Below are 25,610 nucleotides of genomic sequence, written 5' to 3'. Positions count from 1 at the left end.
CATATCCTGCCTCTACCATTTAATAGTTAGATGGCCTTGGGCAAAGTTATGTAATTACTATGACTCCGTTTTTCCTCCTGTAAAATGGGGCTAATAAAAGTACCTATCACAGTTGTGAGGGCCAAAATGAAATGAAATAATGTACACACAGTGATTAGAACAGTGTTTGGCACATGGCAAGCATTTCATAAGTGTTAGCTATTTTTTTTTCCTTGTCACATTCCTATGGTTTGGGAATATCCAAGATATTTCATAGAAAAGGCAAATCTGGACCAGATCTTGTCTACCTTTATCAGTGACATATTTCAAGGTCTAACATTGTCTCAAGCACATAAGAGGCACACAATGGGGTCACAGAAGTCAAATGTAGGATGTTGAGTAGGGCAGTGCCCAGCAGTCATATGGTGGCTCCAACGGGATGCTGACAAATCACTGACTGCCACTTCCCCTTCCTACTACCTACATTAATTTGTAGTGCCTGCTCCTTTTTATGGACCTCGCCTCCTCCAGTGCATATTGCCCAGAAGGAGGCCTCTCCATGGGTTCTTTAGCCAGCACAGCACAACTAATCCTGGTGTTCAGCAGGCTGCAGGAGTCTAGATCCCAAGAGCCTACTGCATCGCTCGCTAGAATCCCAGATTACATGAGCGGTGTCAGGGGCACCGCGGGGTGAGCCGTTCCTTGACGCTGAGCTGGAAGCTGTCGATTCACTCTAACCTCTTGGGTGCATGGAGCTTTTGTGTGTTGTGAGGGAAGCAGCTTAAAGGCTCTGGGAGAATGGATTTCTCACTGCCTCAAGGGGAGGAGTGAGAGCTCCCTTCTCCAGCTCTTTTATTTTCCATTGTCAAGTTTTAACCAGTAGAATCAACTGCATCCTATGGACTGCAGGGGGAAGGGGAAATGGGATTCAGAGAGGCCCTCTCTCTCCCTTGGGTGTTTTCACCAGAAAGGGCATACCCTTTTATTTCCACAGCACAACCTCTGGGTGTGGGTTGGTTGTCACATCAGAATGTTTTCAGCCTTGGATACTCCTGCCACAGAGCTACCAGGTGACCAGGCTGTTAACAATAATGACAACAACAGTGACTGACATTTATTGAGGACTTCTATGTGCCGAGGCATTAGGCCACCAGCTTTATACACTACATCTTATTTAACCTTTACATGGCTTATTTCACATAAGGGGCAGTTGAGATTCCCAGAGGTCAAGCAGCTAGCTGCAGGCCACAGCATGGAAGAGGACCAGAGTGGGACTCTGACCCGGGATCAACTTGCTCCAGCACATGCTGGAGTCTATGTAATAAAAGTAATACCAATAGCACCTACTTCCTAGTGATATTGTGAAAATTGGTTGAGAAAATTCATATAGAACACTTAGTAATATCTTGTTAAATTTTAACTATCATCATTATGACCCTACTGTGCCTTCAAGGATCTTTCTGCCAGTTTCTTCCTTCTTACAGCAGCTGACTTCTCTCTCTTACAGCTTCTGCTTCCTCTCAGAGTCATCTGTTCATGGCTTCTACTCAGGACGTAGGTCATTGCACTCTCCCTGGTTGTCATGCTATAGGACTGCCTAAAAGGATTTGAGTTAACTACACTTCAGGCCTGGGTGCCCCCACGGGGTACCCATAAGGTCACCCATGGGCTGCTGGCCACCCAGGGAAGACTGTCTGAGTCAAGCGTTGGCCTTGTGCCCAGGCAGCTGTGGGCAGAGCAGCAGGATGATAGGGACAAAGTGTATAGGAACTTTGGGCAGAATGGCAGGCACGAGTTCGAGCATGCCCAGCGCCAAAAGACTGTGCAGGCTGGCCTTCAAGGGAGCCAGTATATCCTTCTGGTTAATTGCAAAGTCTTTAGAGAGAGACAACCCTGAGATTGGGTTTGGACTCTGTTGCTTATGTGCCGTGTGAATGTGGGGAGATCATTTTATTTTTCCAATATTCAGTTTCTTCTTCTGTTAAATGGGTGTAACATTGGCTCATACCTCAGTTTGTAGAATTACGTGAAAGAGTGTCTGTTAGAGTACTTAGCACAGGGTACATGAATACCTGTACTTCTGTAGTTGCTATTATTAATAAGGTGAACTCATAGCTCCTGTTGAACAGAATTAAGAGGTTTTCTTATGGACAGAATAGCATAGTGGTTAAATACCTAGGATGTGAAGGCATTGTACCTCTGTTTAAATCCCGGTTTCACATGTATTGTCTGGGTTATTAGGAAAGTTACCTAAACTCGTATCTCTAAAATGGAAACAACATCTAACTGAGAGAATTAATGTGAGAACTAAAAAAGAAAAACAGAAACACAGAAAGAATCCATGCTAAGTACTTAGCAGAGAGCCCTGCCCATTACTGGTAACTGTGGCTCTGATTATTATTGATTTTATAGATCCTGCTAAGCATTGCAAATGAGTTGCAGGAAGTGTTAGGTTGAGATTTGATCATGAACTTTGTTTTCAACAATTCAAGTTCATTGTAGAGAGTAACAGAGATAGTTGAGTATGTTTTAATTCCAATCTACTTCACCATATTAGTGCTTAGGATTTAAGTATAGTTATTTTTAAAGAGAAACCAAAAGACATAACTTTTCCAAACCCATACATGAGAAACCAAAGTTAAGTGATATTATGATTCCCAGTGGGTAGCTGTGGAAGAATCCAGAGAGAGGGAAGAACCTTGACTTACTGCCCCCAGCCCTTATCTGCTATCAGTATCCACCATTAACACAGAGTGTTGATCAATTCCTGGTCATTCAACTGGCCTTTGAGAACCAGAGACAGATTTAGGCTGACAATCAGAATAGTAACTATTACTGACTACTACTAATAGCTTTGTTGCTTCTGAGAATTTGTAAAACCCCTCATTTTGGGATCACATTACAGATTCCAAGAAGTTTATAACATGACAGCCACTCAATGCATTTCCCTCTGGGGAATCAGATACTAATCTTAAAGGAGAAAATATAGATATTTTTCAAAAGCATATTAGCAAATGACAGAAGAGAAAAACCAAAGAAATCTCACTTTCTGACATCCTGATATGGGGAGGATTTTGTGAAACTTTCATTGTTTTGTCTTTGTGTGATCCTGCCTACCTCAGAACTGGTTACTGGTTGCAACTTGTCCTGTCTGCCCATTTTGCTGTCAGTCCCTGACCTCAGAAGAAGAACGAAGCCATGCAAAGGGTCTGAAGTGGCCACGGCTGCTCTCTTACTGTCGTTACCATGGTGTCAGGCACCATGCTCCACCCTTGCCATGTTTTTGCCATTGAAGCCTGCAGCAACCCTGTGAAAGCGGTTACATTGTTGGTATTTCACAAGCATGGAAGCTGAGATGTCAAAGTGATATTAACAGATGTCCCAAATCCACACAGGGGCAAGTGGCAAAGCCAGAAACCACATCCAGCTGTGCGTGTATGTGTGTGTTGGGGGGGGGGTATACAAATCTTGGGATCCTGATACTAGGCTGCACTGTCTTCTTTGTTCAACAAACATTTAAGGGCTCGATGAACACCTGGCTCAGGTTCTTTACAAGGAATGCCCAATGTAGCACATGCTATAATTGCCCTGCCCACACTCTTGGCCCATCCAGAGTATACCTGTAGCTTTGGTGGACATTCACCACACATCCTGACAGCTTCCTACTTCTTTCATTCTCTGGACTTTCTCTGGCTGCAAGAGAGAGATCAGTCCATCTGCAAGGCAAGCCAGAAGTGCTAGGGACTTAATGTCCTCAGGAGTAATTTTCACCTTGTGAGGGGCTGGCAATAGTAAATAAATAGCCCAGGTTCCTCATCCTTGGGAGGGGATACCTCTGATGTGCAGGTATGCTATATACAGTCTCTCAGAGCTTCCTGAGCAAAAATCATTACCCAAAGCAATAACCTTCTAATTAATACTTTCTTTACTGGCATCTTATTGTGTCTCAGGTAAGCCAAATAGGCATTTTCCCTGGACCAGACATTCAATGGATAAGTAGTTATTGATTATTCACTGTTAATCAAAAATTTTAGACAGTGGTACAGGTAAGGTCTGTCCACTCTCCTTGAAGACTTTACAAAAACACATGCACAATGGAGACTAGGTCACAGTTTGGCATGTGGCAGTTTGGAGGCTATTGCAGAAATCTAGGAGAGAAATGATGGTGGTTTGGTTGAGGTCACTGGAAATGGGGTGATGAAAAGAAGTCAAATTATGAGTGTATTTTGAAAGTAACACTGAGAGGTTTTGCTGACAGGCCAGGTATAGGATATGAGAGAAAGAGAAAAAATCAAAGATGCTTCCAGGTTTTTTTTCCCCCACTGAGCAATTGGAAGAATGGAGTTACTCTTAACTTACTTGGGAAGACTACAGGTAATGGGAGTTGAAATTTTGGCATTATGTTTGAGATGCCTATTAGCCATCCATGTGAGGGTTATGGAGTAAGGAGCTGGGTTGCAAGCTGGAGCTCAAGGGAGAGACCAGGGAGGAAGATGTAAGTTTGGGAGGCAAAGGCAAGTAGGTTGGAGAGTAGATGAGATCACAGAGGGAGTCTCTGATTTCAAGGAAAGTAAAGTCTAGTGGAGCAGACAGGCATTATTGAGTCACACAAATAAGTCATCCTAGACCATGATGAATTCTGAGAAAAGAAATTGCAATGACCGTCCTTTGGGGGACACAAAGATGCAGCAGACCCTGCCCTAAAGAGATTTAAAAGAAGAGAGGTAGTCTATACAAAGGAGGAATGCAGCTTTGTATCAGAAAACAAGAAAAAGCACAGAATAGCAGTGAGAAATTAGTCCAGAAAGGATGGGGTCCAGTCATGAAGGCCATTGACTGTCAAGAGAAAGAGTTTGGGCTTATCTTGTGGACAGTGGCCAGTCACTGAAATGGGTGATTAACATGACTGGAGCTGTCCATTGGGCAAAGTATTCTTGATACTGAAGAGGCAAGAGATGGGAGGCTGAATGACCAGTCAGTGGGGCTTGGTAGGAGGAAGGGAAGGAAGAGATGGATGGGAAGACATTTAAGGAGAAACACAATTTGACAACAGGTACCAAAATGTTAAGTGGGCATAACATTTGCTAAGTATTCCCACTTCAAGAAGAAGACTGGAAAAGAGGTATATATAGGAGGTGCAAGGCATACATAAAGAGCGATCACTGAAACACTGTAAGAGCTGAGCATCTAGGATCATCACTAAATGACTGATTACATAAACCATGACACATCCATACAATGGCATGCTCTTCAGTGATTAAAAGGCATGATGTATATCTGCATTCATTGGCACGAAAGGAACACACTATTTATTGCTGAGTAAAAAAGACAAGCTGTGAAACAGCTTTAGCCCTATTTATCAAAATGATATCTTTCAAATACCACTCATGTGTATACATCTAGGGAGACCTTTGAACATAACGTTCATCAGAATCTCAAGGATGGTTTTCTCTAGGTGATAAAATTTGGTGGTTTTTTTGTTTGCTTGTTTGTTGTGGAGGAGGCAATTTCTGTCTTTCTGGATAGCATAAATTTTCTTGCATAAGCTTGTAATAGTTTAAACAAAAAATAATGCACATTTTCTAGGGAAGTCAAATGGTTAGTTCTTAAGTTCTTGCAAACATGGCCCCAGGTCTACTGTATGAGCAGGTGGGTCAGCTGACCTCTTCTTTGGGTCTTTGAGCCCCTCCCTGAGGGAACTTTGGTCTGGAAGATGGGGAGGGATGCTTGACCTAGCATGCTGAGATGGCCTAGTGACCTTCTCCCCTCTTCCAGGGTCTTCCTGAGAGCGATCAACAAGTTTGCAGAAACCATGAATCAGAAGTTCCTGGAACACACAAACTTTGAGTTCCAGGTGAGTGTGAGGCACCATGGTGTGCTTGGAGTGCCCTGGCAAGGTGGCTCTAGCATCTTGGGCTGATTGCTACATCAAACACATCTCGAAGCACACATAAGGTATGCCAGTGCCTCTGGGGGTTTCCACAGACGGGTGTGGGCAAGGAGGGAACCAGGCCCTTGATTGAAGCTGAGGGTTTAGAACCAGGCCCTTGATTAAATAGTCATTAACTGAGCAGCATATGCAAATGTGACTGTATAATGTATCTTATGCTAAAGAGGAGATTTGCGTTCATCCATTGTCAGAGTGGGTACCACCTTTTAGAAATGTATCACATTCTTGTAGTTTTCTATTCACCGGAGCCTAGAAAAGCAGCCACTCACACTGAAAAATAAAGCTCATAAAGCTCACAGTACATTTCATGATTCCTTCAGAAGTCACTTTTTGGGTTCAGACAATCCCTGGGGCCTCTGTGAGATGTGAGGGTCTCAAAACACATCCCTGGGGCAAGCAGAGTGCCACATCTGCTCAAGGCGTAGGCAAGAAGAGACAATTCCTCAAAGCCTTGGGGAAAAGTCCAGATTGCTACCTCTGGCTGGAGATGTGAGAGAGAAGGTCCCTGAAAGGGGTTCCCTCCTCTGGGGAAACCCCTGACCCCCAGGATCTCTTGCAGTGCAAGTTTAGCAAGTAGCCGGTGAGCTGAGGCAATGGTATTTTCTGCCTGCTCATCTAGGGTGTTCATTTCTTAGCTGGGCTTTGGCCTATGACTAGATGTGCAGCTTCAGACAAGGCCTGGGCTGTCTCCATGCCTCAGTTGGCTCATCTGTAAAAAGTTCATAATACCTACTCTTTCTGTTTCATAGGGTTTTTGCAGAATTGGAATGTGTCAGGGGGCTTGCTGGGAGAATTCACTGTAAGGTTTCACCAGTCTCCATTCAAATGCTTTCTCCCCTGACTGAGCCCCTTTGAGGGTTCCCCGCTGATCCCATGGTTTTTATGTATTACCACTTAGCCTGTTGTAGTCTCTTCATAGCACTAAATGTTATTTGAAATTATCTTTCTTATTTGTCTACATGCACATTTTTTTTCTCTTTCCTCCAGTAAAGTGTAAGCTTCATGAGTGTAAAGACCTTATACTTACAGACTCTACGCTCTGTGCCCAATGCATAGTAGGCCTCCTTGGGGAGATGATGCCTGGGTGGAGGGCTACGAGGTCCACTCTGTTGGAAAGCATTATCCTATAAGTATTTAATAAACATTATCTTTGAATAAGATTCTCTCCCACTACCTTGCATTCAAATTAGGCAACTGAGCTATTATGATAATGATGATAAAAAGAGTGGCTGCCATTTTCTGATGGCTTACATGTGCAGATCTCATGGGAAGCATTCTATGGGCATTATCTTTCTCAGCCCTTACCACTACACTACAAGTTAGTTACTCTTACTAGTACTTTTTCTGCTGGAAGGATGTGGGAACTGAGACTCAGAGGTGATAAGCAGATAGCCTGAAGTGTCACAGCATGTCAGCGAGGAGTTGGGCCCAAAGCACGGCAGTGGCTGACATCACAGCTGCAGATCACCACAGTCATGTGCTAGATAGGGAGTCACCCCCGCACTGGGTTCATGGAGAGGTTCTGGCTGAGAGTTATAAATCTCTGACATGGAAACAAAACATGTCACTTTGGCTGTTTTGAATCAGGAGAAGTGTTTGATTCCCTTCCAAATGTGAACCAGATGCCTGCAGGCTTCAGGTACGAGTGTGTTCCAGGAAGCTAATAAGGTCATTGCTTTTTTGGAGGGGCAGCTTGGAGTAACATACCTAGAGGCCAGCAGTGAGGCAGTGTTTAGGCCATAGAACTGCCAGCTAGTCCGTCCATCTCTTTCCGTGGGTGGTGGCAATGACAGCCTCAGACCTGGTTTCCCTGACTCTGGCTCTCCTCCATGGCCTTAGGGGATACTTTCCAAGAGAAGTGCAGCTCCTGTCCCTCATGCCATTATTTTAGGTCTTATCCTGTTTTCCTGAAAAAGAATCTGCATCTGAGAGATGCCCAGAGAAGTGGGGATTTCATACATAGAAGGTTTGAGCTTATGAGCTGTGTGACTTTAGGCAAATTACTTCACTCCTCTGTGCCTCAGTCTCTTCAATATCAAATTAAAATACTAATAATAGCTGCCTCATTGGATTTTTGAGGCGATTAAGTGAACTAATTCATGTAAAGCACTTAGAACACTACCAGGAACATGGTAGCAATTTAATACAATGTTAGCTTATTATGATAATGGTCATCATTTTGACGTGATGGTCCTAAAATATGTCAAATCTAGGAACTCAATGTCAGTCCTTGGTAAACAGGATAGTGGGAAGGCATCTTTCCAGTCCCACACATTGCCTAGGGCTGTCATACCCACAGGGTTTCATAAAACAGAAAAATGGCCAACATTACAGAATGAAATAAGTCTCTTTTCCTAATGAGACTTCCATAGATATTTGTTAAAAAGTATTCAAGAACAGGATCATTTTTCAACCTTATCTTTGTTCTCCTACCTTCTCCTCACCCCGTGCGAGAATGGATTTGTTCTCTGTACCCTGCCTGGAACATGCCTTGTTTCCTTCTTATGGTTTCATTAATTATGCATTTAATATCAGCAGGAACAGCATCCATCACTAAGCGCTGCTGGCCTTGGCAGCCACTGTCCAGAGGAGGGGTAGGTGCAATGAGATTATCTCTAATATCTTTTCTGGAACTGCGGTTTTATGATACAAAGGGCAAAAAGCAAGAAGCTCTGTGGGTGCCACTCTGTGGGTGACAAGACCTGGGAATTATAGAAATTATGTTTTCTGCCTGAGGCTAAAATAATTTGCATTCCCAAGCCCTGTTCAGGAGGCTGGGCCTTGGCATTTAGATGCATTTGAATGGTCAGGGAAGACCAAGGGAGGATTTCAAATTCAACTTGGCAAGGAATTCTGTTTAAGAGCAATTCTCATGGGTCCAGGACTACTGCAACACATTATGAGGAACTCAGAAGCAGAGCAGAGCACTGCTCTGCCCTCAAGGATCTTAGAGTCATATAGTAGGCTGTAAATCCATCTTCTAGCATCCAAGCTTTTGAAGATGACTAACTTTTTTTTTTAGTTTATATATTTATTTTTGAGAGAGAGGGAGAGAGAGAAAATGTGCAAGAGAGGCAGAGAGAGAGGGAGAGAAAGAATCCCAAGCAGGCTTCACCACCAGCACAGAGCCCAACGTGGGGCTCAATCCCACAAATCGTGAGACCATGGCCTGAAGTCAAGAGTTGGATGCTTAACTGACTGAGCCACACAGGTGCCCCAAAGATGACTAACTTTTATTAAGCATCTACTTAGGCCATTTTTATCCTCACCATAACGCTGTTAGGTTGGGATATACCCAGTTTACTGGTGAATATACTGAGCTTCAGAGAAGTGGTTGACTTTTCTGTTAAAGGTCATCTAGCCGCTAAGCAGGAGCTGCTGGAATTCAATTCCAGTCCTGTGTGCAAGTCCCAGGCCCTTTCCACTCTTCTGCACTGTCTCTTAAAAACAGAGTGCCTTTCAAATCTAGGAGACAGCTCTATTTAGCTTCAGAAACACTGTCTGCCCTAGTTAGCTCTTGCTGGAATCTGGGATAGAGAGCTCTACAATGATTGGCTGTGGGATTAGATTCTCCATGTTGGGTACTCTGATTGGCCAGGAATCCGTGGCTACACTTCAGATGTGCTCTTTGGCCCTAGGAAGATTGTTTCTCTCTTAGGCAGCTGTCTGATTACTACTAAGAACATTCTCTCTACTTGGGGAAACTGTAATTGGCTCTGCATTTGGTAATTCCAGCCTTGGCCTTGAGGCATTTCTGGATCAGCTTCTGGGCACCAAATCACCTTGGGATCATTTTTGAACCTGTACTGTAGACCCTATGAAATGAAAAGGATACTCCCAGTCATTAGTGAAGGACTAAAAGCAGGCTTGGTCTTTATAAAGGCAATGTAACTAGTAATGGAAAAAAAAAAAGTGTGAGAGAGTATACACACACATGGAGAGCACCCATTGAAGGCTTGAAGAGGCCCACTGTACCCCCCCCCCCCAGAGTACTTCCCACCCAGGGAAGATCCTGGTGGGACAACTTCCCCACACCAAAAGATGGTCGCATGCTTGGGGATAGCTTCTTTGGCCATACCTGCTTCAGCTTGAGGACTCTAGACTACCTCTGACATGATGTTCCTAACCTGAATCCATGATTGGAGGCTTTTACTCCCAAAATCACTCCCAAATTCCCAAATTAACAAGAATGCACAGGGAGTGCTGGGCTCATTAATGAACTCGCTCAACAAATATTTCCTGAGCATGTGCTGGGTTAGACACAACACTGGATATTGGATATTCAACAGTGAATAAAAAGAGGGGGTTCTTGCCTGCAGGATGCTCACATCCATTAGAAGAGACAGGAAATAAATAAGTTCAACTTAAAACATGTCAAAAATCCTGTGAATAGGGTGCAATGAAGGTGAATGGGTGGATCTGCTTTAGACAGGGCACATTGGGAAGGCTTCCCCAGGAAGTGATATTTGGAAGGCAGCTATGCTCACCATTATATCACCAATGCCCACTTAGGAAGTGATTTTTGAACTGGGATTGCAAGATGAAGTAGGAGTTTTCTAGGCAGTGATTTCCTCATTTGGCCCTTATAATTACCTCCCTTTACATACTATTAGCTTCGTCTTTCCAGATGAGGAAACTGAGCCTCAGAGAGGTAGGGCAACTTGCCCATGAAAATGGAGCTGATAACTGGAGTGGAACCCTGGAAGGCAACCTTACAGTGTCTATTAAAACAAACAACAAAGACAACAAACAACAAAATCTATGTAGACCTTGTCTCTTAACAGTTCCAGATCTCAGAATGTTTACTACATTATAGTCTCTCATGAATAAAGATGTATAAACAAAATGTTGATTACAGCACTGCTGCTAAAGAAAAAAAAGTTGGAGTTAATCTGAATGCCTATAAACAGGTACTTGGTTAAAATTAAAGTGTATACTTATAGAAGAATACCATACAGCAATAAAAGAGACAGAAGTAGATCTGTACAGGCTAATGTGGAAACATAGGCAAGAAATATTGATGAGAGAAAAAAGCAAAGTACAGCAGACTACTTTTTTAAAAAAAATGTCTATACATGTTTGTTTATACATAAAAAAATTTTTAGGATATCCAGGAAAGTGTTAAAAATTTTTTCTTCTGAGGAATTAGACTAGGGTCCAAGTAGTATGGAAAATTACTTTTTATCATTTAATCTTTTATACCATTTTTTTTGCCATGTGTATATTACACTTATAATTTTTTGAGAGTTAATTGAAAGTAACTAAATTCTAGTTATACCCGCTAGCAGTATGACTTTGGGTGGTCATTTATGTGGATCTCACTGTTTACTTACATCTGTGAAATAAGGGAGTTCAACCAGATGACCCTTAAATTTATTCTAGTTCTAACTTTCTATTGTCCTATTATTTCAAAATATTAAATTTCCGATCAGAAGCCACCTCAACTCTTCCCCAGGGAAGAAAGATCCATATGTTTGACTAAAGCCTCTGTGGTTTGCCTGAGCCAGCTGAGCTGGGTACTTAATAGACATGCCACCAGGCAGTTTGGAGCAGGGAGGAAAGAAAAATCTAGAACCTTTTGAAACAATGGGAGAATTTTTCTAACAATATGGTGATCAATAAATAAATATTTTCTAGCACCCAGCTACATTTAAGCCATTGTGCTGAATATGGCATTAGGGATACACATAAGTAGAAGACAAGATCCTTGGTGCTTGTGGAGCTTACATTTGGAAAGACAGGACAGACAAATAATCTATGACTAGCACCATGGACAATGCCACCACTCCATTTACTGAGCACTTGACATGTGCCAAGCCTGTGGTGGATGATTTCATGTGCGTTTTATTTTATTTTATTTTATTTTATTTTATTTTATTTCACTTTACTTATTATGAAATTTATTGTCAAATTGGTTTCCATACAACACCCAGTGCTCATCCCAACAGGTGCCCTCCTCAATACCCATCACCTACCCTCTCCACCCTCCCACCCCCCATCAACCCTCAGTTTGTTCTCAGTTTTTAAGAGTTTCTTATGGTTTGGCTCCCTCCCTCTCTAACTTTTTTTCCCCTTCCCCTCCCCCATGGTCTTCAGTTTCTCAGGATCCACATAAGAGTGAAAACATATGGTATCTGTCTTTCTCTGTATGACTTATTTCACTTAGCATAACACTCTCCAGTTCCATCCACATTGCTACAAAAGGCCATATTTCATTCTTTCTCATTGCCAAGTAGTATTCCATTGTGTATATAAACCACAATTTCTTTATCCATTCATCAGTTGATACCTAGCACTTAACAACAATCCATTCTGGTAGTTACCATTATTTTCTTCCATTTTACAGGTAAGGAAAATGAGGTTCAGAAGTCAAATAAGTAGCTAAAGGCAACCCAGCTAGTAAGAGATAGAACTGGTATTCACATCGTAGTCCATGAGACACTGATGCTTGTATTTTCTTCACTACCACTGGATGATATTGTCATGGAATGTGAGTGGAGCACAAGGGTAGGTGTAGAACAGTAGACCCAAATCTGTGGTTGCACATACTAAGAGCTACTCAGATTCGGAAGGGTTGAGCAGACCCAATGTGCCATCTGAGAAGGCTTTGTGAAAGAAGTGGGTCTTGAGCGGGGCTTTGATGAAAGAATAGAACTTAGGTGCAATAGGTGAGCCAAGCCAAGGAGGCCAAGATGCTCATGTTGTGTCTATGGAGTCTGAGCAGATCAGCCCCCTTGGAATAGTCACTTTATTGAGGGAGAAAACACTGGAAATTGAGTGAGGCCTGAAAAGCCATGTTATTGCATTTTGTCCTGGTTCTTTAGGAACAAAAGACAAGGAAGGTCCAGAGCAGAGGCATTATGAGCACCCAGAAATGTCTGCTTTGGCCACTGCTCACCTCTCAGGTTATTGCATAGAGCCACTCACCATGACAGACTTCCCTCAGTTCCAAAATTGGTTCCACATAGCTCTCTGGGCAAAACTGGGCTGGGCCTGTGGATGAGATACTTAGGGGCACATTTCTGATCTACTAAGAAAAAAGAGGCATAGGATCTATGATCTCATAACCCACAAAGATCTTCAAGGAGGGAAGACAAAGGAAAATCAGGTTCACTTCTAAGCATGTACCCCACAGAATTGAAAACATACATCCACGCAAACACTTGTATGTAGAAATTCATAGATACATTATTCATAATAGCCAAAATGTGGCAACAACACAAATATCAGTCAATGGATGAATGGATAAGTAAAATGTGGTATATCCATATGATAAATTAGTATTCAGCAGTAAAAATAAGTGAAGTACTGATACATGTGACAGCACAGATGAACCTTGAAAAACATTATGCTTAGTGAAAGAAGCCAGACATGAAAGGTTACATATTTTATTATTCCCTTTCTATGAAATGTCAGATTGAGCAAATCCACAGGGACAGAAAGTAGATTAGTGATTTCCAGGGGCTAAGGGGGAGACAAGAATGGGGAATGACTGCTAATAGTGGGGATGGTTGTATTACCTTTTGTGAATATACTGAAAACTATTGAATTCTATACTCTAAAAAGTGAATGTTATGGTATATGGATTATATATAACAGGAATGGGGTGGCAGAGAAAACATTTTTGAAGGACTAAGTCAGGACAGAGGCTAGCAAGAGGCTCTAGATTTGACGTGTCTGTGTGTTCCAGATGTGTTGAGGGGACACTTCTGGAATGGTTTTTGAAAGTAATAGCAATTCAACTTACTTTGTCCTATCTTTGTTCTTATTGTGCCCTAATTATTCTTATGGAAATTTCCTGAAATCAGGAATTTATCACCTTCAAAATAACACTTTCCATGCCCTTTGACCGGGTTTTCTGTTTCCTTGGATTGTTGTTCCATCTGATCTTAAATGGGGGGAGGTATTAGCTGTGCTTAGGCAGACCAAAGCAAAACATTTCAGAACCTGCAAGTCATGGGGGCACCAGGAGGAAGGACAGCCAGAGTGGCCGGGAAAACTGACCTGTATAGTGTGTTTGGATAAGCAGTGTTACTACGGAAACAAGAGAGCTTGAGATGTGATTCTTATGGGAAGTCTTTGAAGGATGTTGAGGAAGGGAGTGATAGAACCCACCTTGGTTTTTTTTTTTTTTTTTGAACCCACCTTGTTTTAAGAAGATCCTCTGGTCTCTGTGTGGAGAGTTGACTTGATGGACTCCACAAGCCAGTAGTTTGCTTCTTTGTACTCCAGGAGCGGCTTGGTCTTTTGGACCCTGGGAGATAAATTTCAAAAAAGAAAAACTTTTTCTGCCCACAGAATGTGAGCCCCATGGGGGTAGGGACTGCTGTCTGTGTATGTGCACTCCCTATGCCCACATGACGACAATGCCTAGCATGTAGAAGGTGTTCAATAAAAAAATGTATTAATGCATCTTCAGGCAAAGACTGACCATGGTGTGTAGAAAGAGTCCTCAACTTTGATCAGAAGGCCTGAGTTCAAATTCCAGATCTACTGTATATATAACAAACTGAATGACCTTTGGAAAAATACCTAACCCCTCCAAGCCTCATTATCTTCATCTGTAAAATGGGACTAATGATAGCTACCAGGTTTTAAGAGATGAAAGGAGGGATGTATTATGGGAAAGTGCCTGGCCCATGGTAAAAATGAAATACTTGTTTTCTTCTTTCTGAAACTGGAAGCATAAGCCCATTTGAAAGCAACACTCTGGGCAGTAGTAATGATGTTATCAAGGGTAAAGCTGCCTTTTACTTAGTCTTGGCCATCTGAAACCTCCAATGAATATCTTTGAATTAAGGATGAAAGTCTCAATGGTGAGTGATTTCTCTAGCTAGTGTTACCCTTCTTCTTGCTAGTCAGTGTTGAGAGGGGGCTGAAAGTGGATAAGTTTGTGCAGCAAAGTTCCCCCCACCATCTGCTCCTTATAGGGGCTTGTCATCTTATAATAATAGCCCTGAGCACTCAAGGAGCCAGGTTGTACTATTTCCTCTGCTACCAAAGGAATCAATATATATAGCCAGTGCTTTTGAGCCCTTACAGAGATCCATGCCCTTTAAAAACATCATCTCATGTAACCTTTACTACTAGGTCTCTGCAATGGGTACAGGGGGTACCCCTTTTGCAGATGGGTTCACTAAGGCTCCATTTCTCAGGTTCTGTAGATTGTATCAATATCGTTATCACTGCAGCCAATATTTTGGAGCACTTGCCATGTGCAGAATGCTTTGCTGGTTCTATTTTAACAAAAGCCAGTGGAGTGGTGTCTTGTATTAGCCCTAGTGTTTAGCACCAACTGATCATGTAAGTATTATAATTACAACGAGCCTACCTATAAACCAGGCCCTCAGAGGTTCTTGAACTCAAATGAACATCAGAATTACCCAGAGTGCTTATGAACACACAGATTTCAGAGTCTGATTCAGTAGGTCTAGGGTAGAGCCAGAGAATTTGCATTTCTTTTTTTTTTTTTTTTGTTAATGTTTATTTATTTTTTGAGAGAGAGAGAGACGGAGAGGGAGAGTGGATAGAGAGATGGGGGGACAGAGAATCCCAGACACGCCCTGCATTGTCAACACAGAGACCAATGCGGGGCTCAAACCCATGAACAGTGAGATCATGCCCTGAGCCAAAATCAAGAGCCTGACTGAGCCATCCAGGCGCCCCAGATAATTTGCATTTCTAACAAGTTCCCAGGTGATGCTATTGCTAGTGGCCTGGGGCCATACCTTGAAACCATTGACCTAAGGGGAAGGAGGAGGCAAAATGTTCTAAGACAGAATCGGTTTCAGGCTGGTCCTCTGAGCTATCAGGTGGATTAGGGAGGACTTCCAGAAATACATATCCCTCATCAACCTCTAATTCTGCCAGGGCACTCAGCTTGGGCAAGTTGTTTGTCTTTCAAAACACAAAATGAAGCAATTTTTCAAAAGCAGCCCTAAAACCCTCCCCTGTCATCAGACTGGGGACCTGGTCAGTGCCTAGAGAAATCCATCCATTGTCCTTGCTTTGGCCAGGATGTTAATTTCAGAGTCCATGCCAGTTAGAAAATTGCAGTGCACAGAATTAAACTGGTTCTGCCACTATCTTCTGCCATTTTCATAAATTGTTCACATTACCCAGCATTTAATATGCTTTCCCACTTCAGACCCTCTCCATGACTGTTCTCTACTCCTTCATTTACAGCTGTGGAACAACTATTTTCATCTGGCGGTGGCTTTTATCACTCAAGATTCTCTGCAGCTGGAGCAGTTCTCGCACGCCAAATACAACAAAATCCTGAATAAGTAGGTTGAATATTTGGATCTCCTTGAAGTGGGGGCTTCATGGAAATCTCTGAGATGGAGACTGAAGCAGACATTTGTTGTTTCTCATAGGTATGGGGACATGAGACGGCTAATTGGCTTCTCCATCCGTGATATGTGGTACAAGCTTGGTGAGTAGGCCCATGCATCCAGACAGACACATCTGCACACGCCAAGCTCCTTCTAGAAGACCATCTGTTAGAGGGCCACAGGGGTTTCAGTGGTGGGAGCTTGAAATAACAGTTTATCACTGTGTGCATCCTGGGTCCTTAATAAGCGCCTGATGAGAGAGAGTGCCCATCCCCGTGTCCTGCCCCCAAACAGCCGCAGATCTTGCTTGATGCCCCTGAGGGCTTAAGAAGTCAAATTGGAATTTACAAAAAGGAGGAAGGGCAGGACTGCTGAGGGAACTCATGTTCTCACACATCACATGCATGCTTCCTGCTGACTGGTGTGCCCTTCCACCTCCAGTTTCTTAAGTGATGTTGTGATGTACAAAAGACCCTCCAACCCCACGGAGGAGAATTGGCTCTGCGGAAGATGAGGGTCTTTTGCGACATGATTTGAGCCGGAGGGTGACCCCAGAAGCCACCCCTGTCCCAGTGAGCTACAGGACTCATGTGTGAACTGTGTGGTACCCGTGGATGGAAGGAAGTGGAGATGGAATCAGGGAGACATTTATTGAGAGTCTGAGTCAGCCCTGTGCTAAGGAGATCTTATTTAATCTTCAGTCACCTTCTGCAAGATGGAAAAATGCCCCCTCCTTTCATTGATCAGGAAACTCAGAGAGGGAAGTAACTTGCTTGAGATCAAACAGCTGCAAGGCCCAGAGCTTGGTTTTGATCCCACAAGGACAGGGGCCACACACCTTGCCTCAGGCCTGAATCCTGCTCCATAAATATAAGTGTTGAAAGGATGAATGGATAGGTGCATAGATTAATGAGTAGTTACAAGTAATGAACTATTTTCATCTCCAATTTTCCTGTGCCCTTCTTGACTCTCTGCTGCTAATCTACTCTGCCCTGGGCTTGGATGTAGCCATCTTCAGAGGAGACACAGGGACTGTGCCCAGTTTTCGGATTCAACCTAAGTTACCTCTCCTGACATTGCTTCTTGCTTCCCTAGGGGTTTTAATGTCTTTCAGTTCCCTTCGGGTTTCCTGGACAGCAGTTTCTTGCCCTTTCCAGCAAGGTCCATTCACTGCAGGGGAAGCACAGTGGATAGACCATCAGTCTGGGTTCTGTGGTCTCTGGCAGCATCAGACTTGGGTTAAGAGCACACACTGGTACCAGAAGGGCTATGAATTGCTTTACAAAATCAAAGGGTGGCCTGGACAACCAGGCCCAGAACAGACTGCCACATACCCGCCTTGGGCCTTGCCCTGTCATTTACAAGCTGTGAGGTCCAAAGCAAAGGGACTGAGTGACACTGGGTAGAATCTGGGGAAATAGCACCTTCTCCCAGGGCACTTAAGAGTTTCATAACAGTAAAAACTGAGAGAGTAAAGCCATGGAGGCCATACCCATGGTCAGAATTTTTATCATCATTTTCATCCTTGCCCCATCAGGACAGAACCTAATTTTCCTGTTATGCCTCTTTAATCATTAGCACCAGGCCTATAGGGCGGGGCCCAGGCAGGTAATGTAAAAGAGTGAAGGGGCTGGGATATGTTAAACCCACAGACATCCATAACACAGGGTCCTGTCAACATTTGGAGTTGGATAATTCTTTGTTGTATGGATGCCCTGTGCACTGCAAGATATTTAATAGCATCCCCGACCTCTACTCACTAGATGCCAATAGCATCCTCCCTACTCCCTAGTTGTGACAATCCAAAAAGTCTGTAGACATTGCCAAATGTCCGTGGGGAGGGGGAAAGGGATGTGCAAAACCACCCCTATTTGAAAACCACTGCTGTGAAGAAATACTATCTCTGCCCTATTTTTCTAGAAAAGCATGCCTTTATCAGTCTTTTATTTCTCCACTTTGGAAAAGGAGAGGGATATAAGAAATATTTTATGTGTCATTGACCATTATTCTTCAATAAGAAAAAAAAAAAAGGATAGTGCAAGTGCAAGGCTACCTAATAGTCAGCACATGGCCTCAGGGTCAGGAATATGGGAGGAAGTAGCTGGCCTGGAATGAAGTCAAGCAAACATACCCCCAGCGGAAGGGGCAGCTGCCGTTCTGATCTGATTCATTGCCATCCTGTTAGAAAGCAAGGCCAATGATGTCCCCATCTTCCAGTTTTTCAAAAGAAGCCAGGAAACAAATTTTTAAAATGCATTTTCCAATTTCTAAATATTGATGATAACTAATCAGAAGTTTTAAAAACATTGCATATGCCCAGTGAAACATGAGTGGCCCGGCTTCGGTTTGCGTTTGACCTTACACTCTTTGCTTCACAACGGCAGAGACGAGGTAAAGCCACGGTGGGCTTCCTTTCCCACACCAACACCCCAGCCGTTGCCAGAACTGCAAAACCAGGATCTGCGCTTTGTTTGTCTCTAGCTCTTCCACACAGGCTGCTCTTTCCTGAATGTCCTTCATTGCCGTTGTTTTGCACACAGAAGATTTTATTTAGATATAGATTATGTTTTGGCAGACGTTCCTGCACTCCCAATTATGCTGATGAATGGAAAGATGTTACCAAATATTCCACCTGCTTAGAATTCCACAGAACATCAGAGCTGGAAGGGCCCTTTAGAGATCATATTGTCCAGAATTTTTCTAACGTTTATTTTTAGCTGAGGGCCAATAAAAAAAAAAAAGAATCTCCTGCTCAATACATAAGTTGGTTGAAAGCCAAGCTGTTCTAACTAAATTGGGGTGGGGGGCCCAGAGCCCATTATAATGGGCCACACCTGAGCTCCCATGTGGACCCCTGAAGATTTTCTGGGGAAAGATCCTGAAGCACTTCAGAGAAGGGTGTGAAGTTATGGGTCTAATCCAACCCACCACTTTACCTGTGAGGAAACTGAGGCACAGAGAGGTGAAGAGGTATGTACAAAGTCAGATCGTGGATTAAGAAGCAGATTCAGGACAAGGACCCTGGCCTGAGTGTCTGTCCTGAAGTATTGCAGACTCCTTGCTATTTGCAAACACAAATGATGAATTACTGCAATTAAAAGATATACTTGTGGGGCGCCTGGGTGGCTCAGTCGGTTAAGCATCCGACTTCGGCTCAGGTCATGATCTCACGGTTCATGAGTTCAAGCCCCATGTTGGGCTCTGTGCTGACAGCTCAGAGCCGGGAACCTGCTTCGGATTCTGTGTCTTCTTCTCTCTCTGCCCCTCCCCTGCTGGCGCTCTCTCTCTCTTCTCTCTCAACTCAAAAATAAATAAACATTAAAAAAAAAAAGATATACTTATTAGGGTTTGGGGTTGCAAGAAAGAGAAACTGACTGTGCCTGCCTTAATCAAAGAAGGTACTTACCAGAAGGGCAAGGAGAACCAGTCTGTGAAGGACAGGGTCAGAACCACTTTAGGATCCAGGGGAGGTGGCACAACTTTGCCTTTGGTATGTTCCATTCAGGCATCACCCCGTTTAAAGATCGAGTCCCCAGAGGATGTCATTGTATTGGCCTTCCTTGGATGACCTCTCCCTTGATGGTCCCACCAAGTCTATGTCCATTGAAGGGGGTATATTTTCCCAAAGTAAGATGTTTATGGAGTTTTTTTTTTTTTTTTGGGGGGGGGAGTGGTGGTCAAAGTCACTGATGTCCACTGAATAAAACAAGAAGTGAAGGATCTCTTGCGAAGATGGTCACCCTCCTCACCTCTTGGCCTGGGCTTGCATAAAGAGGAAAGTACATCAGCCTGAAGGGATTTTCCTGTTACTTATTAGTTACATAGCTGCCTTCCTCCTCAGCTGTCTTCCTTCAGGCATAAGTGAACAGAAAGAGGAGGCAGAGTGAATGGATGGTTTCCCATCCCCACCCCACCTTGTGTTCTACTAGATGCTGGCATTAGCATGCATTCTCCTAGTATGCTAATGAGGTTAACCTGATAATCCAAACCAGGACTAAGCACTGTATACACTAGAGACCAATGTAGTAGATAATGATAGGTTTTAAAGTACAATTTATGGAATATCCAAGACCAAGTGAAACTTAGAAGCTGTCTGTGGCAGACACAGCTGAGAACCCACACAATACCATTCTTCCCTTCTTCCTGGTTAACTGAACCCTAGGTTTTTTTTTTTCATGATCACAATTTGCTCAGTTAACAACATCCTACTGCAGGTGATGGCCATATGACGCATCTCTGTCCAAAGAGAGTCAACAGAAACAAACTTGTTGGGGCTTCAGGAAATCCTTTTTGTCCAATTTAAAACAAAAAAGGGAAGGGGACAAATTCAATGAGCACAACACATTTTTTGCCCATAGACCTTCCCCTTCTTCCTTTCTGGAAAACAAGATGCTTGGATGTACAGTATCCAGTTTGAAGCTATGAAGACAAAAGTCATATGCTAAGGATGGGGGAGCAGCTCAGGACTGACCATCTTTTGACTTCTTGTTAAGGAAGAAAACTAATGCAAAACTTACTCAGTTTAGCCATGGTAATCAGATTTATGTTATCCCTAACTGATACATCATCCAATTCAAACCCCCCCCCCATTTTATAGGGGAGCTCACTAAGGCCCAGAGAGGCACAAGGACATTCCCAAGGTCAACAAATCAGTGATTCAGCTGAAGTGAAAGAACCTGTCTCTTGTTCCCAAGTCCAATATTCTGACTAATATTTTTTCAGAATATGCAAATTATTTTCAAAGAGTGTGAAATAGTGAACTGTTTTTCCAAGACTACTGATAATGAGTAAATCATAATGCATACTAACCTTTTAAATTTTGTTTTAATGCCCAAAGCAATCAGGGCATCATCACCATGATCATCAGTATCATCATCATCTTCTTCTTCTCATCAGGAAAGATTTGAGCAATCCTGTGATGATAAGATAGCTAATTGCAAAGATAATCTCAGGCTTAAAGATTATTTAACATTCTTCAGAGAAAAGCCTAGACAAATACGTGTGTGTGCATGTCTCTGTGTTTGTGTGTGCTTTTGTGACAGAGGTTACTTGTGGGAGGTTTTGATGGAGAGAAGGACCACATCTTGTTACCAGGGCCAGAGCACTAAGAGGTTAATGCCATTTGTGTTTTTGGAATGGGACTATGCCAAATGTAATATACGTTTCCTGATAGTATAACATCATAACATTTGATTTCTGCTTGAAGTGAAGCAATGCACATTTTGCCAGAATGACTTTTCACTTAGCCATCCCACATTCACTTGGGTTAATGTCAGGCTGCGGGGTTAACAGTCTTCGTGGGAAAGAAAGACAAATTCAAGCGGCTGGCATCATGGCCTCGTCTGTGGGGAGGTTGCTACTGGCAGAGCCATGAGATCAACTGGGCCTTTACTTTTTAAGCATGTACAGAGTGCCCAGCTCAGCACTAGGCTCCAGGGAAGGGTGGGAGAATTGGAGAAGGATAAGGCACAGTCCCCACCTTTCTAAGAAGAGGCACCATCTAGTCCTAAGAGTAGAACAAACTAAGAATTTAAAGAACAAACTGAGATGTGTTCTTTAACATGAAGTGTGTGGTAGAGACTCAAGAGTTCAGGTAAATGGGAGGTAGGCAAGGGCAGTAAGGATGGTTCCACTCGGGAAAATGGCTCTTGAATGAGACCCCAGTCTGGCCCATGTCCAGACTGAAAGAAAGAGGGGAAAGGACAGGTATTCCAGGAGAGCAACCAGCCTACACAAGCATGGCTTCTTACGGTTGGAGGAAGCTACTGGCAGGAAATAGAAAATGGAAATAGGGAGGCATCCATCCATCCATGTATCCAACTGAATATTGATTTACTCATTGAATAGCAAATATTGAGCAAAATATTGTGGTAGACTGAATAACATTTCCCCTAAGATGTTAATGTCCTAATCCCAAGATCCAGTGTTTATATTACCTTACAAAGTGGACTTCTCAGACATGATTAAGAATTTTGCAGATGGTGAGAGTATGCTGGACTGTCCAGGTGGACCCAATGCAACCACAGGGTCCTTAGAAGTGAATAAAAGGAGTCAGGAGAGTCAGAGAGGGATTTAAAGAAGATGCACTTCTGACTTTGAAGATGGAAGAAGAGACCAGGAGGCAAGGAATGTAGGTAGCTTCTAGAAGCTGCAAGAGGAAAGTACATGGTTTCTTCCTAAGACCCTCCAGAAGGAACTCAGCCCTGCTCACACTTTGATCTTAGTTCAATGAAACCAATTTCAGACTTCTGACATCCAGAAGTATAAAATAGTAACTTTGTTTGTGTTAAGCCACTAAGTTTGTGGTGATTTATAACAGCAGCAACAGGAAACTAATATGAGCATCCTCTAAATGCCAGGCACTGTGCCTCTGGCTGGAGTTACAACTGGAAACAGATTCGTGATAGAGCCCTTGACTTCATAGACTTGTGATCATTGCACTGAATAGCAACCTACTGATTGCAGAGCTATCTTGTTATGGTCAAAGGGGATTGCTGCAGAGCAGAAGTTTGGGGCAGCTGGAGACTCTGTAAAGGACAGTCTCATGAGTGAGCCGAGGATGGCCTCGATGAGGAATGGTGTGGAGCCTTCGCTCCAGAGCAGTCATATCCTCTGAAACTGGAATGTGAGCCCCCTGTCTAAATGCAAAGTTTTTAAAAAGAAAAATGAAATAGTGAGATTAATGTTACAATATATTTGATGTAACCCCGTATTCCAAAGTGTTATCATTTCAGCATGCAATCAATACAGAACATTATTGAGATGTGTTAACTTTTGTTTTTGGTTTCCAGAACTCATTCTTTGAAATCTAGTGGGCTTTTTATACTCAACAGCACATCTCAACCTGGACTAGTCTCAAGCGCTCAAAAGATACATGTGGCTGTAGCTTCCGTATTTGATAGAATGATGTTAGAGAATGAGTGGGGTTTATTTGTGGGGACAGGTGGAGGTAGGGTTCGGTGTAGAAATGGGGTCAGGAAGAGGGAAGGGAAAGCAGGGTGGCCAGAGGAGGGCCTACATGCAGGCCCAAGGAGGAGGAACAGAGTGTGCCTAAGGCATGGAGCCAGGCATGGGGGGAGGACAGGCAGGCAAGAGGAAAGATGAATGGTACAGAGCAGGAGCATTGAACCAAACAGGCCTACAGAGCTGGGTCCCAAGAGCAACAGAAGCCACGGAAGGATTGTAAACTGTGGATCAACGTGGTCAGATTGGAGTTTTTCAAACATCTTTGAGGACAGATTATGAAATATTTAGATGGGATAAAGAAGGGTCTACAGGGTTGTGAGTGTCAGCCCTGGGAGAAAAGGTAAATCCATCCTGACCCTCTCTCCCCATGCCAGCTCTTTGCTCTGGAGGTGAACAAGTAAACTGATAGGCATAAAATGTTCCGTGCAAAGCTCTAGGAAGCTCCATGCATTGCAACATGTCTTTATATGTTACTTTTTCCAGAATCCAGCAGAGGCTGAGCTTATAGTACTCACCATCATCATCACCACTGTCAACATCAGTACTTCCTGAGCCTTTCTAATGAGCCACTCTGCAGAGCCCTCTGTTTATATGAACTCTTTTAAGCTTCTCAACAATCCTACCAAGCAGGGATTATTTTTATCTCCATTTTACAGATGAGATCACAGAGGCTCAGGGAAGTTAAATGACAGGCACAAAGCCACGGGGCCATGGAGTGGCCACAGTGGGACCTGATTGTAGGGCTCAGCGATTCTTCAAGGCCTGGGGGGAAGCTGGAGCTGGGTATGTGCTGGACGATGAGGAGCAAACAGACTGCCTGTCTCAGAGCAGTGCCAGAAGGGAGCTTTTCCAAGCCTGAGCCAGAGCAGCAGAGATCTGTGTTCTCTCTTCCCCTTTGGAACTGAATGTGTGATCTTTCTGGGTCGGCCCAGCTTTACTTCAGAGTCCCAGGGAGGATGCAGGACTCTGAAATCCAGGAGGTCATGACCTGTCCACATCCCTGTTCATTCCAGAGTCTGTGTCCACCTTTGGAGAGCCATCTTCTCTCCAAAAGAGTGCCCCTTCTGTTCGTATCAGCCTCACAAGGTCAGTGACTGACTCTACTCTGGTCTCAGCAGATTCACAACAATGGTCTCTTTCTCCCCCTTTCCTCCCCGCTCCCTTCCTCCCTCTTCCTTTTCTGTCAGGTCATCTTCTTAGTGCCCTGATACCAGTCTCCTCCTGAGAGGTGTGATAGATGAGGCCATTGCACAGATTAGAAACCCAGGCCCGAGAACACACAGGACTCCTTTCCACCCACACACCGAAGCTCTTCTCTGCGCTCTCATTACCACCAGAGCCTTTCCCAAAGCCTATGTAATTTGGCATGTGGATTTATCCTGCTGGCTTATTGGCACTTTAAAAGCCTTTTCTAATTGGTATCTGTGCTCAGTGAGATTCAGCTTCCATTATATGAAAAAAGACCCTCTTACTGATTCCTTGCCTTGCCTTTTTTGGAATACAGCAGCAGGTGTGTCTCTTGAATGAGGATTTTTTTTTTTTTTCCAAATGAGTTTGCATCCAATTAACTACAAATGTGTGTGTGTGTGTATGTGTGTGCACGTGTGTGCGTGTCTGTGTGTATAAAGACACACATATGCACACATTCAGATTATTTGAACACAAAATCCAATGTGCTGAAATTCTGCTTTTGATGTAAATGAATAAAATTTCTTCACAGAGCATTGTAAGGGGCATTCAGCTCACACTGTATTTAGAGATCAGCATCTTTCTCCATTTCCCCGATTCTTCCAAACATCTCTTCAACTGACTGCAAAGAATGGAGGTCAAAAGTATCTAAGAAATCCCTGGTCTACAGCATGTCCGCTCTTTATTTTAAACCATCTTAAATATATCCTTATCATACCCAATGCCCTCCAGTATTCTAAAGGCCTTTGTTGCATAAGCAATTCCTCCATTCCGTGGTGGCTTATCTGACAGTTTCCCATTTACTTTCTACTTATTATTGCACTTGACTTTGAATTTTAAAACCCCACTGTGGGTTTAAAGGATCTTGAAGGACGAAATCAAAAACCTAGATTAGCAATTACTATAAACCTGCTAAAATGTACAATTTTTTTTTCTTTTCTATTTGGGCCAAAACGAAGACTGGAAGCTCAAGTGTAATCCAAATGCATCATAAAATGAAGCAGATATCCTGGAAAAGTGTCTTTATATTTCACAAAACTCTCAGCCTGACTTCACCATTTCATTCTCACTAGCCGAAGGTAGTCCTAGGATGATGCCTTTTTTATCTGAATTCTGGGGAAATACTTGAGCATTAAGCCTCATTTTAGGCTACATGAAAATTCATTTTCTTGCAGTTTCCCTCTTGGCTCCTT

General features: G+C 43.2%; 1 protein-coding gene across 1 annotated transcript in view; it reads left to right on the top strand.

The window, feature by feature from the left end:
- The window catches only part of DOCK2 (dedicator of cytokinesis 2), a 416,990-nt gene that overhangs the window by 330,692 nt on the left and 60,688 nt on the right, over positions 1-25,610 (top strand). Inside the window, exons 30-32 of the mRNA XM_045501969.1 lie at positions 5,755-5,833; positions 16,115-16,215; positions 16,306-16,364. Of these exons, the coding sequence (XP_045357925.1) occupies positions 5,755-5,833; positions 16,115-16,215; positions 16,306-16,364 (239 nt within the window). The remainder of the gene's footprint in view (positions 1-5,754; positions 5,834-16,114; positions 16,216-16,305; positions 16,365-25,610) is intronic.

This window comes from Leopardus geoffroyi, chromosome A1 (assembly GCF_018350155.1).
Source record: "Leopardus geoffroyi isolate Oge1 chromosome A1, O.geoffroyi_Oge1_pat1.0, whole genome shotgun sequence".
Classification (NCBI taxonomy): domain Eukaryota; kingdom Metazoa; phylum Chordata; class Mammalia; order Carnivora; family Felidae; genus Leopardus; species Leopardus geoffroyi.
The sequence above is the reverse complement of the archived record's forward strand: the minus strand, read 5'-3'. Positions and strand labels throughout refer to the sequence as shown.